This window comes from Chaetodon auriga, chromosome 17, assembly GCF_051107435.1.
Source record: "Chaetodon auriga isolate fChaAug3 chromosome 17, fChaAug3.hap1, whole genome shotgun sequence".
Lineage (NCBI taxonomy): Eukaryota > Metazoa > Chordata > Actinopteri > Chaetodontiformes > Chaetodontidae > Chaetodon > Chaetodon auriga.
Window position 1 is genome coordinate 4,387,501 of NC_135090.1, and position 14,914 is coordinate 4,402,414.

The window sequence follows — 14,914 nt, forward strand, 5'->3', positions numbered from 1 at the left end:
CTCTTTCCTACCTTCACCATGTCAGGTTCTCTGGGCAATTCATTTGACGGCCCTAAATAAACTGCAGTACCAGGGGACACTGTGATGCTCACCTGTTCCAGTTCTCACCTGCATGCTTTTCTCTGTCTGTGCTGGAGGTGCTTCATTTGTGTGACACACTGAAAGCAAAAAGAAGAGAATGTATGGAAGGATTTGCTGGACGCTGAACTATCGACATCCTGACCTGATGACTTTACTGCACCACACACCACACACTAAAGCTTTGGTACATAGCTAATTACTTGTTACTCTAATGATTGTTGCTTGTCTCATTGGTTAAATAAATTAATATTATGAACATCAGCAATATCTCCTACAGTCTTTAATTCACTGTAGAAATTCACAATGTAATACTTAACGATTTGCTAAAACTGGTCGATACACACGGCAACAGAGACAGCACTGAGCAGGAATATAGATCCAGCATTTTATTTAGGAATACATTTCGAGCATTAAGGAAGATGATACCTGCTAAATAAACATTAATTAAAGTGAAGCCCTTAGGCATGTTCAGAGGTCAGGGTCAGCTCTGCTGGAGTTTAAAACGAGATTCAGACGCAAACTTTGCTGCAGGCACATCATCTGTGGCTTGAATCCAAGCTGTCCAAGTGAAACTCCGTCTGGTTTTATCACATTGCCACCATGCTGTCACGAGCCAGTGTGTTCAATACTGAAAACAGTCAGTCCTGTATCATATTAGTGAAAAATAAACTGCCATGAAGCATGGACACTGATTTGGTAGCCTTTGGCAAGGTGTTACTCCCTCAATGCAGCAGCACCAGTGAGTCAGAATTTAATCAGGTGGTTTTAGCATAATAATGGAGAGCAACAGGCAAGCTGGAATGAGTCAGTTTGGAAGCCAGAAATGCACTTAAAGGGGACATTGAGGAAAAATGTCCCCTCTAATGTAGCAGTGTGGTGACCTGCTGAATGTCTAATAATCCATTTTGCCTCTAGAAGCTGCGGATAACAGCAAGGGTCTGTGAAAGCACGGCTGCGTGATCCACCTCCTGGCCACATGGAGGCGCCGCAGACCCGCATTCCTGCGTCCCACTGGCTCGCTTGACAGTGCAAAAAGTAGCGGAGCCGTTACAGGAAAAAGGGGGGCACTTTTTTTGAACGGTTTAGCTCGAGATCAGATGCTCCCTGTGCGGGCTGTGGAGGAAGCAGGCAGGCAGCGTTTCTGCAGGGGGATTCAGCGATGAATGGAGCCGAGCGCACAACTTCTCTCCAGTCCTGCTGTCGCTGCCTCCGCTGCTGGAGTTTTCTTTAGGATTTTCTGACAAAACGAGCTGGACTTTACTTCCTCTGCCAACATGCATTCAGCAGCATTGCTACTGGTGCTGGCCGTCAGGATCTACGCAGACAGTATGGAAGGACCAACAGGTAAAAGAAGGAAAAAAGAAATGTTTGGATTTGGCGCATGGCGCGCACCTGTAAATGTCCTCCCACATAGAGTTGCTGTCTTAAAGTTGATTGTCAGGCTTTAAAGTCGCTCTTTCTCCACTGTCTAGACATACATGTCCAAGTCAAGAATGCGATCTGCTCTTTTGACGGTTTCACAAGTGAAAAGTTGTCTAAAAGTGTGTGCTCGACTCTTAAATTCAGACCCTGCTGCGGTCCGTGCGGTGAACTTTCTCCTTTGTGCACACAATGAAACGTTCATATTCCAGGGGGTATGAAAAATGGAATTGCCTTCATCCTGAGGATATAATCAGGGCATCATTTCATTACACGACTCAATGGCATTAGTGATTACTTGATTTTCTGAGGACATTCTGTCCCAAGTTAAAAATAATAAGCTTAAACGTGAAAGTGGATTCATTATTTGCACCGTGGACACTCTCTCTCTGTCCAGTGCATTCAGCATCATGTCATGTTTTCACTGGTCAGGCTTCAGTACGTGCCAACACCATTCTCTAATCCAGTGTGTCATGTAAATGTAAATTACATCCTCGTCAGTAAGTCATCCCTCACTGGATTTCCTTTTATTGCTGATGTGTATGAAATGGGCTGCTAACTTGCCTGCATGTTAATAATGGAACATGTTGCATAATGATGGTGCTGGTGCAGGGGATAATTTGTTTGACTGGTTCACTTTGTAGCAAAATCAGCCATCAAAGTCATCTGGGAGGCAAATCTGGAGTGAACAAATCAAGAGGAGCATGTTTTCTGCTGCTACAAAGCAATTCAGTGGAGATGAATTAGTAATGTCAGCGCTGTGCCACAAATGAAATCACTGGCAGCTGATCCACATATTCTCTACATGTATCAGCCGGAGTCTGATGGACAGAAGTGGACAGTTTTAAACTGTTCTGAGAGAGGAAGGTTGTAAGGCTGAGATTCACAGAGCCTATCAGAGAGAGGAGTTCACATTTTCTTCACTTTGCCCATGGCGAGTTTAACATCTGACTGGCTGAAGCAGTTTTTGAGGATTTCTGAGACCTGTGAACCTTGTCTTTTGAGCAATGTTTTTTTTTTTTTTTTCCTGTACCTGTGAATATCTGTGAATCTCTTGAGGAAAAAAAATATGCCTCTGCTCACATTGTGTCAGGTTGTCTCAAGTAAAAGTGCCATTTGCTTTATCTCAAGAATGCCTCGCAACTGGTGTGAGCACAGTAGCTATGATATAAATACTCTGGTGCATGGGTATCAGTTACACAGCGACCAAAACCAGTTGCTGAACAGACGTGCGCTGAGCCACTCCCTGCTCTCCAGGATCAACTTGGTTCTGTAGGCAAGATTTAATGGAACAAGCCAACGGCCTTATGAGATTACATGGAACAACAGAGAAGGCTGTCTCATCACTGCTTGGCATGCATTCAGTTGATTTGTTGGAAATGAACTGTGTCTAGAATGGACACCGGTGGGAATTGATCTCTACATAGGAAGTGATAGGTCGAGATAAAGCTGGTCTCAGCTCCTTATGTCTCTGGCTGTGCATTGAATATCGGTGCTTTTTTGGTACTGACTGAAATATCTTTGTAGCACCTCACACTGAAAAAGCACAGACAGCTGGTCAGATTCATAATCTAGGTTATTTATTCAGTGATCAGATGTTTCCTGATTTAAATTAAGGTCTTGCTAGTTTTTAACTGTTTCATCTCCACAAAGTTGTTGTGTGGCTGCTTTTGTTGAGGGATTTCTGTCCTGGTCAAAGGAAGGTATGGCATCGGCCCCAATATGTAATGTTTTAGCTTAGTTTAAGATGTCTAAACTTGTTTTAACTTGTTTTTTAAGTTAAGAGAAATACTGTACATCAGAAATAAAGAACTGCCTCAATAAAACATAGCCTAGTGTTGGAAAAGTTGTTTGATTCAGAGCAGAGAATATCTGAAGAAAGAATTAAAGGAGTTAACTAGTCCACAGTGCTCCACACATTAGTTTGCATCCATTGATGCGCATCAATTGATGGTAGGCAGCTTGTGGCGATCTTTGAAGGAAATGTGATAAAACACTGATTTTTCTCTTTGAAATGTATTTTTTTTGGAATCGTATGGCTTTATTAGACAGATGACAGGGAGGAAAAAATGGAGAATGACATGCAACAATGGTCCTGGCTGGACGCAAACTGGGGATGTTACAGTTCATGGTCACCGCCTTAACCCCTAGGTTACCGGTGCAGTGCAAAATTCTGCTTTTCCAAGGAACTGGGCATGCATGAGTGCTTGGAAATAGGACTGTGGCGTATCCTGATGAGCAGTCATCCTTGTTAACGCTCGTCAAGAGGGATTACATATAAAACAGTGGGTGCAGCTGTTTTGACACGCATCATATGCTGCCGGTGTATGCAGCAACTTTTGATTCTTGACACTTGTTACTACATTTTGGTTGGTACTAATACAGAACTGAGGTTTTATACACGGCTCTAGGTATTAATCCACACTGTGCCTGCATTGTGTCGACGTAGATGCAATGCTACATTCACTTTGTATTTCTGTTGTATTTAGGTAAAGGCTTTAGTAAAGTGCCAGCATGTGGCTGCACTTGGAGGTCCTTCCCCTCAGCAGAGTTTCACCTACAGAATGTGTGATAGTTAAGGTGAGGTGGAACCTGCCGTGTTGTTTGAGTACACCTGGCCCCTGTTAGTGGGGGCTCCGAGGAGTCAGAACAAAAAGGTATTTTAATCTGAGAATGAAACCATGTGAGCGAACCCCAACACTGAGCGGCACTGACATGCAGCTCCACAAACTCTGAGAATGGAGGTCGGAATGAGGTTAGCTTGAAAAGACCACACCGAAATAGGCGCTGACACGAGAAGGTGGGCTTTCACGGGCTGCTGGGAGGATGTAGAGAGGGTCCTCAGTGTGTAGTGGTGTGGATCTGGCTCATTGTTAATCCAACAGAAAATAGCCTGACGCACACAGTTCTCCTGGGGCAAATGTGGAGGCTGTAAATGGAGAAAATGGAGCGTATGCTCACACAAAAGGCTATGATGAAATGTGGTTGTTCTGGAGGAAATAACACAAGATTCTTCAATAGAACAATAGTGAATTGCATAATGGCTACACGTTGTTCAAGAAAATGAGTACACTTTGTAATTATAGTGCATTATAATGAGATGGCGAGGAACAAGGGATGTTTCGGCACCCATTTTATAAAGGAAGAAAAATCACAGAGATCTATGAATATATATCTGAGTCCACATCATTTACCAGACAGTTACAAGTCCTCAGGGCTGTGGGACAAAATTTCAAAAGCAGCAGACTAAACAACCTGGCTTTAATTGTCTGTTTAGTTGAAGAAAAATGGATGCAATTAAACCTGAAATGGATAAAAATGACCAGTACAGCCCACATTTTGCTCCCCACCTGTCTGATGCAAGATTAGATGGATTGCATATTACAGCCTACCCAAGCCTGGTTTTCTTCAGTTTAAATGAATAGGTCATGCGTGGACATATTCAATCAGCCAGAGCGGCCTGATAGACAAACCCAGTGAGAGCATACCAGCCCGGCTGGGGTGGAAGTCAGTAAGGCCTTTCCTTTCCTATCTTCTACCACTTTGATGGCTTTTGAGAAATTTTAATTGCCTTTGCTGTTAGTCGCCACTCATTCTGTTCATCTCAGAGTTCTGCTGGCAGTGTGGCAAAAGCATACTTGTAAAGATGTTCAACAGAATTAAAGTTTTGCTTTACTCATCGCAGCTGAGGACTACAGGATTTTCGAAGTTCTGAGACCTGTGAATAGCTGACAGACTTGGCAAACTTATAGCCTTCTATATAACTGCAGCTTGATCAGGTCTGTTTATCTAAAAATGATTTTCTCTTATCATGGGGGGGGGGGGGGGGGGGGTCAGGGCTGCTGTTGTGCAGCTGAAGTAAATTTTCTCCTGTCCTGTTCCAGCTCTGTCCATCTGTCCTCCAATTTCATGTGTCTTCAGTTGTTCTCATTTGTCAACAATATTGGGCAATAATGCATTATGTTTAACAGTAACGTGAGATTTTTTTTTTTTTAAGAGATTACCATTTGAAATTTGCTGTCACTGTGTGTTTAGTGGACAGATTGGTCCAGGACATGCTAGCTTGACGTAGGGACTGTTGAGGAGGTAGTTATGCCATGTTTATGTCATTTGTAATTTCAGTTGAAATTGCAGCTTTGAGCAACCAAGTTGGAAAAGCTGTCCACGTCGTTCGTAATTCCAACGTGTCAGGAATTTATGACAGCGACATTATCGTCCACTTGGTGAAAAGAGCTACAGAAGTGGCAACAAAGTGATGACAAAGTAAGCTGCAAGTAGAGCATTTCTGGCAGTTATATCAAAAGATAATCCAACATAAACCCTCAGAACTGCACTTTGTCTTCTTTAGGTTTCACTTTTGTAAATGATGTGACTACAAAGCTAGCAGTGAGGGTAACCATGCATAAAGAAGTCAGAATGAAGGGGATTTCTCCCTCTACCCATTCTACCATCATTGATTGAATGCAGTTTTAGCCTCTACCAAAAGAGGAGACGTATGAATGTGGGTACTGACCTTTTTACGTGTCATATTTTCTTAGCTTGCTTGCTAATGTTAGCCACCTTCTGAGTCAGCTGGTTTGTTCAGAGTTGGAGGTAAGGTAAGGACAGGGTGGCTACATTAAGCTAACAGCTAAGCCAGCTGTTGATGGTCAAATGTCCAAACTCTGAGCTGGCTGCTTGTTAAAGCACAGTCTATGTTTCAAAACATCTGTTATTTTCTGTTTCTACACATTAATGCAGAAGATGTGACGTGGCGTCTTTGGAATGGTTTCATGGCACCTTCGACAGAGCTAGGCTGAGTTTATTTGCTACGTTTGGTTTTCTTGACTTATTCAGGTAATTGTTTGGAAACCAGATGTTGGTCATTCATGGATGTAGAGCAATCAGACTGTTGCCGACCATTATTGCCTCTTGCAATATGTTTGTGACGTTAATCTGCCTGTCACCACCATGCATTGTTAATGGAGCTGACAGTGCTGCCAGACAGCTTTGGCCTGGACCCACAAGGCGTCCTTGTGGGGAGAACCAGGACCGGCTTTGCCTTTCCAGGTGTTAGAAATGTGTTGTTTTTTCTCCCATCAACAGGAAATCATTACAGAGCAGATGGAGTCGTGCCAGCAGGTACTGCACTGCCTGTCAAGCTGAACGCTAAACGTGTTTAGACAATAACGTTAATTTGCTCACTTTTCGACATCCTCTCTTGTTGGTGAATACCTGCTATGGTATTCAATTTAGATGACTTTAAAAGAAGCTGCTGTGTTTGTGATTGCTGTTGCTCACTCTTCCGTCAGTGCCTCATTTCATTGCTTACGCAGCTCTCAGTTTTATTTCAGCAAGCTATATAATGATCTGCTGGATGGAACACTTCATGAAGTCAGTCAAATAGTTGAGGGAAATAAATTCACATAGCATGAGTGCATCAGCAGCTTGGGAATCAGCTGCTAGTGGAATTTGGATGTTGGAATCTGCTGTCTGTTGCAGAATGCTGCAAATTGTATGATTATGGAGTCTCAGAGGACGGACCTGCTGCCGGGGCGACAAAAGCCAGCGAGTATAAAGCATCCAGACTTTTCAACTACAGATGCTACTGAGACATCAGCTTGCTTTTTAGCAAATTTTAGAAAAACTCCAGTTACCTGAGATCCCTCTCTACACTCCTCCAGCCACAGATCATGTCTCAAATTGCCCATGGAGCATTGAGAGTATGAGGATGATGCTGTGATAGCAGCCGCATGGGCAGCTCACCTGATTGCAGAGAAGCAATTGCACTGAGGATATTTATCTTTGAAAACTTGATGACATGATGTCCCAAAAGTGTCTCTTAATTCCTCTAACGGCTCCAAGAGAGGAAATATTATCAAGCCAGACTAGAACACTTACCTTGTGAGGTCTGAATGAATAAACTGCAAACAATTTCACCGTGGAATACTTGAACACCACTGGATAACAGTTGGTGGTGAAGTGCCTTGCATTCCAGGGCCTTTTTTGTTGCTTTGGTTGTGTACATTGACTCTCCCTAACTGAAAACACTTGAGTGTTTTGCTCAGGCTGTAGCTCAGGAGGAAGAGCAGTCGTCTGCCAATTAGAAGGTCAGTGGTTCGATCCTCAGCAGTCCAATGCTGAAGTATCCTTGGGCAATTCATATGTATGTTGCTTTGGATAAAAGCGTCTGCCAAATGACTGTAATTGTAATTGAGTTCTGTCTCAATTCTAAAACCTACTGTTATTCTAAGCAGAATATGTATACACGTGATAAGTGACAAAATTAAGTGTACTCAAAAAGTATGTATACTAAATCTGAAGAATACAGAGGTGCTACTGAAGGCTGCAAAACATTCAATCAAATTACAGACCATGGTGAGGAAGATTTTCAAAAACAAAACCCTCTTCATGAATTAATTTAAGTTCATTAAATAAGTTTCAATTACAAGTAATTTTCCCACTGTGTGCATGTAGAACATGCAAGATTTGCCATTTTAACCTCAAAACAGTTGAGATCACAAATCTATAGAAACCCTGTAATATAAACTATGAAGGAAAATACAAATATAACTTCAATTCAACATGTCCGTAACAAAGTAATGTCAAATGTAATGTCTTGAAATAGGAATGGAAAAAAATGGAAATGTAGTGCCAATTGCAAAATGATTATTATAATTATGATTGTTTTCATGATTAATCGTTTGCCCTTCACAGTTTCCTTAATACCAAAGTGCTCGTTTTGTGTTGCCAACGGTTGTGAACACAAAGATGCTCATTGTATTATTACATGAGAAAAAAAACCCTTCACAATAGAGTAGCTCAAGTTAGGGAAAGTATGGCATTTATACGTAAAGCATGCTTGTGCTTAAAGACTTAAAGGATCAATTAATTATCAAAACAGTTATTGATTGATTTTCTGTTGATCAACTAATATCCAGTTATTTGAGTAACTGTTTGATTAATGCCTATTAGCACAAATCTCATTTCCTGTTAGTATGAATCAAAGAAGTACATTGATTCTAACTAATAAAACTATACTGTACTATGACAAGTAGTATTTAGTAGATATTCTGTACTGTTTTGTAGGAATACACTCTAAAGTACAGCTGTACATCAAACCCTCAGACTGTTGTACTGTTTTCAGACAAGATTCTTGTGCACCTGCTTGTGTTTGGATGGTAATTAAAACTTTGGCCTCTTTTGGAAAAAAAAAAAAAGCATTTGAGGCATTCGAAAGTATAAATCTGATTCCAAAAAGGTTGGGATGCTGTATAAAACAAAAATAAAGCAGAATTTAATGATTTGCTCAATGCAAAACAGTACAAGACAATATGTTTAATGTTTTACTCATCAGCTTCATTGATTTTTGTAAATATCTGCTTATTCTGAATTTGATGCAGCAACACATTTCAAACAAGTTGGAACAGGAGCAACTAAAGACTGGGAAAGATGTGGAATGCTCCAAAAACACCTGTTTGGAACATTCCACAGGTAAACAGGTTGATTGGTAACAGGTGATAGTATCATGATTGGGTATCCTGGAAAGGCTCAGTCGTTCACAAGCAAGGATGGAGTCAGTTCACCACTTTGTGAACACATGATTGTATAAAGGAGATTGCTGCATGTTGTCAGTAAACACAGTTCATTTGCAAATGATTGCATGATGTCTTTATTACGTTTTACACAGCATCCCAACTTTGTGAATTTATGTATCAATACTGAAAGTCAGGTAATACATCAGCTCTATAATGAAAAGGTTTCACATACTACTAACCTAACTAACTACTAACCCTACTTAGAGGAAGTAGACGAAGCAGGTTGAGGGAAAGTTGGTTACAAGTTGGTTCTTCAAAATTGAATTCTTTGAATGCATTCACCATCACAGATTAATGATAGATGAGGAAGATGAGGAAGATTTTTTCCTTTCAAGGATAATTTGCCCTGTGGTATTAAAATCATTGCTGTCAGCGCACAGACATGATCAACTTGTTGGAATTGGCAGGTGAGACTGTTGGTTGGAGCTGCGACTGTGTGCTTGTATTAAGGGGAACATGGACACAGATATGAGATATGCAGGAGCATGTCTGTTCTGCAGTGATGGCTGTCCGTCCAGTCGTGCTCTCCTTCAGATTCTGCTCCTGCTGCCATTACCTCCCAGATTTGTCACCGCCTCTGACAGCCAGTCATGAATAATCTTTATGAATATTCGTCTATCACTTGTTCTGCCTAGCCGATGGTGTGTTTACACTCTGTGGCTGAACCAATTGTCCAAGCTATTCCCTGGCCATGAAACCTGTGGTCGGACCTGTCATGACTGATGACAGGTTGATGTGAGTAGTGACGCTGGCAGCAGACAGGAAACTGTCGCTCGGTTATCGCTGCAGCGTGAGACGGCCGAGCAGCACATTCAGCAGACGGGGTCAGCCACAGGATGATTTTGTGGCGGTGCTGTCAGCAAGTGTCGCTTTAGATTGAGATGACGTCTGGGGCCAAACTGTGGGACGAGAACTCTTGCTTCCTCTCCTCTCTGCAGTTTCTGGGATAAAATAACTACATGATGCCAAGAGCTATTTCTTTTCAGCTCTGCTACCTCCTCCTTGACTCTATCTCCCAGACTCTTCCCTCTTGGGCTCACATGTTTAGTCCCCCGTGTCATTAATGTAGAAGACCATGGCGCTGATAAACTCGAGTTAGATTAACTGCCAAACTACAAATTTACTCCTTCGTACCCTTCATTTTCGTGAGATACAAAAAAAAAGAAAAAAAGTCAGTGATATGGAGCAAGACCTGGGGTGTGTAGGTCCCAGGGTAGCTGTAGATATTACACTTTAAAAAGTATGCGTTTAAAGTTATCAAACCTGTGGGCCTCCGAGTGTCCCTGTGGCGCACAAGAGATATTAAAAGTTGAAGGGAAACTTGTAAGAAAAAAAGTCAAATTATTAAATAAATAATATGACATGTCCCTCAGCGGAGTGAACAAGGGCACTGCGGCAGTGCCTGCTCACCCCTGTCAAGGTTAGCAGTGACCCTCCTGTGCACAGCAGGGGAGGTTATGCAGCATAAGCAGCAACACCTGTGTGTCTGCTATCACTGCGGGACATCTTCATCACCGGCTTCTTCACTTCCTCCTTCTAAATTTGGATCAATGCCACTTTTTGTTGCTCAATGATGCCCTTTTCCAGAGCATCTTACTTTGTAACAGTATGCATGAAGTGCGAGATCTCTAGACTACAGGCTGAGGAGGGGGGGCGTGATGAGTAATACTCTCCTCTCCATCTGCAACTACTCCAAAGGTGCTTTTGAGCACATAACCCCCAACCATTTCTGTGCTCTTCTCTGAGGATGGCAAATTCATATGGTATGCAGCCACATTGGAAGCGGAAGTGTTTATAGCTGTTGAGAGTAACTATTCTTTTAAAAACCGTGCCGTCATAGAAAGGGCTGAGAGGCAATAACTATTAGAATGGGGAACGAGGTGCACCGATGCAACCTGTTCTCTCCTGATGCTGATTCCGATATCTTAACTCAGGGTATACCGAATACCAATCCTCCATTAGTGCTCTATTTTCTTCAGATTTAAAATCTGTATACCTCACCTGTTCAGCTGGAACTCATTAGCATTATTTTGATATAAGGTAATATGATGTCAGAAAGGTGTGGTGGGAGGGGACCTTTACAATCTGTACAAGCACTTCATGCTTACACCTTTACACCAAGCAATTTCCTGTGTGAACAGGAAGAGAACTGTGTCAGTTTGCAGCAGGATGTGTGAAAGGAGCTGATGTTTCTTGGATAAATAGGTTTGAAAGTGAAATTAAGAAACACTTCCAGCATCGGCTTCATGCTGAGAATCAAACCTTTAACCCTGCGTATTGATGCCTTGCTTCCCCATCTTTGCCCTCTTGCCTCTCAAACCATCTGTCCCTTTCTATTTCTTTTAGAAATTACTTGCATGCACATTTTTGTTTGTTCCGTCTCTTTCTTCTATCTACCTTTCCTCTTGACTTCTATGTGCAGAGGCCATCTTGGCAGCAATTCAGACAACGGCAGTTTTCTGGCACTTCTAAGATGCAATAGCACCTGGACCAGCATCTGCTGTGTTTGCCATCCAAACGGTGTTTTCATGAGTAGTGAGTACGGAGGTTGCAGACCCTGTGGCCTCTGAACTGGGACAGATAAACGTAAAGGATTACATTCATGAGCAAGAAGCTGAGGGATCATGCCCTGCATGGCGATGAGAGCACACTAGCATCTTTGCATTCACAGAGGAGTGTGTTAGCCTAGCCATGAATGATTGGAGGCATATACCTCTAAAATCCTCATTCTGTTTTATGAGATGTATCGCAGACGGTGCCCGGAGCATGATGTTGTGGTTTTTATAAGCTTGCCGTTACAGGAGGCATTGAATCATTGATTCAATAAGCAAGTGCAGGTGCAGCATTTCAGGTGGAGGCAGAGAAAAAGAGGCAGAGAGTGAAGTGAAGAAAGTGGGAGAAGAGAGGAGTGTGTGGAGTACAGGAGGCGGGTTGGGGGATTATTGATTACATCAGTGGAAGCTGTTGGAAACAGCATGGAAATCAGCTGGTGGTCGGCTTTCTCTCTGTGCAGCAACGCTGAGCATCGCATTTCATCTTCTCTCCACCGTCTGATCTAGCAGGGCAGCCCGAGGTGAAAGAGACTCAAGGGAGGCGTCTCCAGATCGGTCACCGAACATGTGTGTCCCTGTGCCCTCCTGGCCTACACCCCTAATCTCAGCATCAATAGAGTCTGAGCAGATGGCACTGTAGCCGGGGTCACAGAGCCCATACACAATAATAATAGGGCAAGGGAGGATGATGAGGCTGGCCCAGACACTGGAGGGATGATGCACGGGTGACCTGAGTAGACGTCAAAAACAGATCTTCTTTGTTTGCCCTTGCATAAGGCACCAGTTGACATATGTTGTTTGTGAGCCTATTTCAACACAACCTCCTGTATATTGACCTAGAAAAGTGATGAGAGCAGCAGAAAGCTTGCCGTCAAAAGGCTGTAGCGGCTGATTCTTTTTACATTCTGTGTTTCATACAGAAGCTTCTTGCTGGTGTTAATGTATCGCCGAGACAAAGAAAAATCTCTGCCACAGGAAGAGCACTGGTTCCGACACCAACCTATAGCATGTGTTAAATGAAAGGGTAATATCCGCATTCTGATGTATTGGTCTTTTATGAAACAACGTCAAGCGGTGGAGGAATATACGACAGCTCTCAACTGAGCTCAGCTCAATTTTACTTATATTAGAGTTGGACAGTATCCAAATTTTGATACCGTCAAACCTTCCCCACATTTTCCCAGGGTATACGCTGTTACCATGACTAAGTAAAAATCACTTTGCAGGGCAGCATGACATGCACGCAGTTCAGATGGTCAGTGCTCACGCATAGGAAGCACCAATCCAAACTTGTAGCATACCAGAATGACGGGGAGGAACTCAGCTAAAAGACTCTACCAAGCATTGCCACCCAAATGAAACATAATTCATACCCTAAGAAATTATGCGCATGTAACGAAAACACGAAAATAATGCATGTCAACGGTACTGCATCTGCTGATTTCACCACTTCACGCAAACTACACAAGCCTGGTATCATATGAAAGCAGAGAGTATGATGATCACGAAGATGTCTGCCTCCTCAATGTGCGACAGAAATTTGCCGAGCTAGCAGCCAAAGAGTAGCAGAGAAAATCATAAAGTATGTCTTACCTCTGCTGTTTTGTGGTCAAAAGTTATATTCCAGCTCGAAAAAACGCTGCTAATGTCTCCTCTTATGACTCTCTGTTAGTTTGAGACCAATCACGAAGGTCCTGGTTGTTTATATAAAGAGGAAGGGGTTTCTAGAGTGGAGGGAGCGCTCTTCATGCGATATACTATCTCTGGGGTTACTTCCTTCTGGATTGGTGCATTGGTGTTTCTATCATGAATTTGAGTGCTGCGCCTCGATTCTCTTGACTCTGACTTGTCCATTGAGGTGTCGATCATCAAAATAGACCAATTGGTCGCTGAGCTATTGACAGGTGTAACTACGCAGTTAGGTTCACCGCTCTGTCTCATTTACCCGAGAGCTAAGAACAATAGCAAGCAGAAAAAAGGCTGAAAAAGTGTTTTCAACAGAGGAGTTTCTCCGTATGCTTGGACGAGATAATGGTACTCTGCACAGATGCACTTTTTCTCGAGTAAAAATTCAACAACCAGATTGAACGGAGTGGACCTCATTTTTGTTCTGACGATGCTACAATTATGTTAGGCCCCCTATAGACCTATATGCGCAGCATTTTTTTTTTTTTTTTAATGAAGATAATGAAACTGATACTGTTGCTATTTTTGGATACCACCAGATACCTTATTACTGGATTACCACCCAACCCTAATTTATAAACCACTTTAAATGCATCACTGTTGATCTAATATGTGCTTTATGGTACACTGAGAGGAGACCAAAATGACACTATTTCAGGACAAAGGACACAGCAGACCAATCCACAGCAAAATGCATGGGGATGGGGGGTCAGAAGTGTTAAGACACATGAGACCTTTGGTATCAGCGTACAGGTGGCATTCTCACAACACATCCCACCAAACATAACATGACTGCTTCTTCTGTTTGTGTGGAATAATCTGCGTATGCTACATTGTCAAATGGTGCAATTTACCGCCATGTGGTGGACTAAAGAGTACTCCACCCATTTAGAATTGCACTCCTGTAACACTGTTAGACTCACAATAGACAGCTAAAAAAAAAGAGAATCAAAATTGATGCAGCAGACAGAATCTTTTTAATCCACACATTTGTCGTCATTGTCAAAACCTGGTGCCCACATCACCCACAATGCAACTCGATTCATTTGGCTGTCCAGATTTGGGGTGTTATGCTCGTAGCAGGTAATGTAGCCTCGATCCGCTAGCCTCAAACAGAGATGAGGAGCGGGCCACAGAGGTCTAGTTGGCTCACTTCTTTCAAACTTGTAGTATTCATCCCCAAATGGTGATGACTCGAGTTGCTCATTCACTAAAAACAGGAAAAATCCATACCGTCACAGCCTCTAGATATAAGTGCCATGGACTGAGTTAACATAATTTTAGAGTTATCCTCACTGAGTTCGAGAAAGTTCTGAGCCATCCAGGAGTTGATGTCCTGGAGGCAGTTATTCAGGTCTGTTAATTTATTGTAGTTACAGGGCTGTAAGGGAAGGTAAAGCTCGGTGTTGTCAGCATAACTGTGAAAAGAAATATGGTACTTATGGATAATGTGGCCTAAAGGGAACATATAAATGGAGAAGAGACAGGGACCAAGTATCAAACCTTGAAGACATGGCAGGAAAAGGCTGTGCTTCAGCCTTAAAGCAAGAGGTTAGTACAAATCCCCGAGTCAGCTGCCAGAGGAAGGTCATTTTTCAC

At 42.5% G+C, this 14,914-nt stretch overlaps 1 protein-coding gene across 4 annotated transcripts in view; it reads left to right on the top strand.

Moving 5' to 3' along the window:
- The first annotated feature begins 1,078 nt into the window (after positions 1-1,078).
- The window catches only part of ptprua (protein tyrosine phosphatase receptor type Ua), a 178,718-nt gene continuing 164,882 nt past the window's right edge, over positions 1,079-14,914 (top strand). For 3 of the 4 annotated variants that reach the window (XM_076754325.1, XM_076754326.1, XM_076754327.1), the window contains exon 1: positions 1,148-1,425. In XM_076754325.1, the coding sequence (XP_076610440.1) occupies positions 1,356-1,425 (70 nt within the window). In that variant the 5' untranslated portion in view covers positions 1,148-1,355. Of the gene's footprint in view, positions 1,426-14,914 lie in introns of all 4 variants that reach the window. The other variant, XM_076754324.1, reaches the window with a different exon arrangement.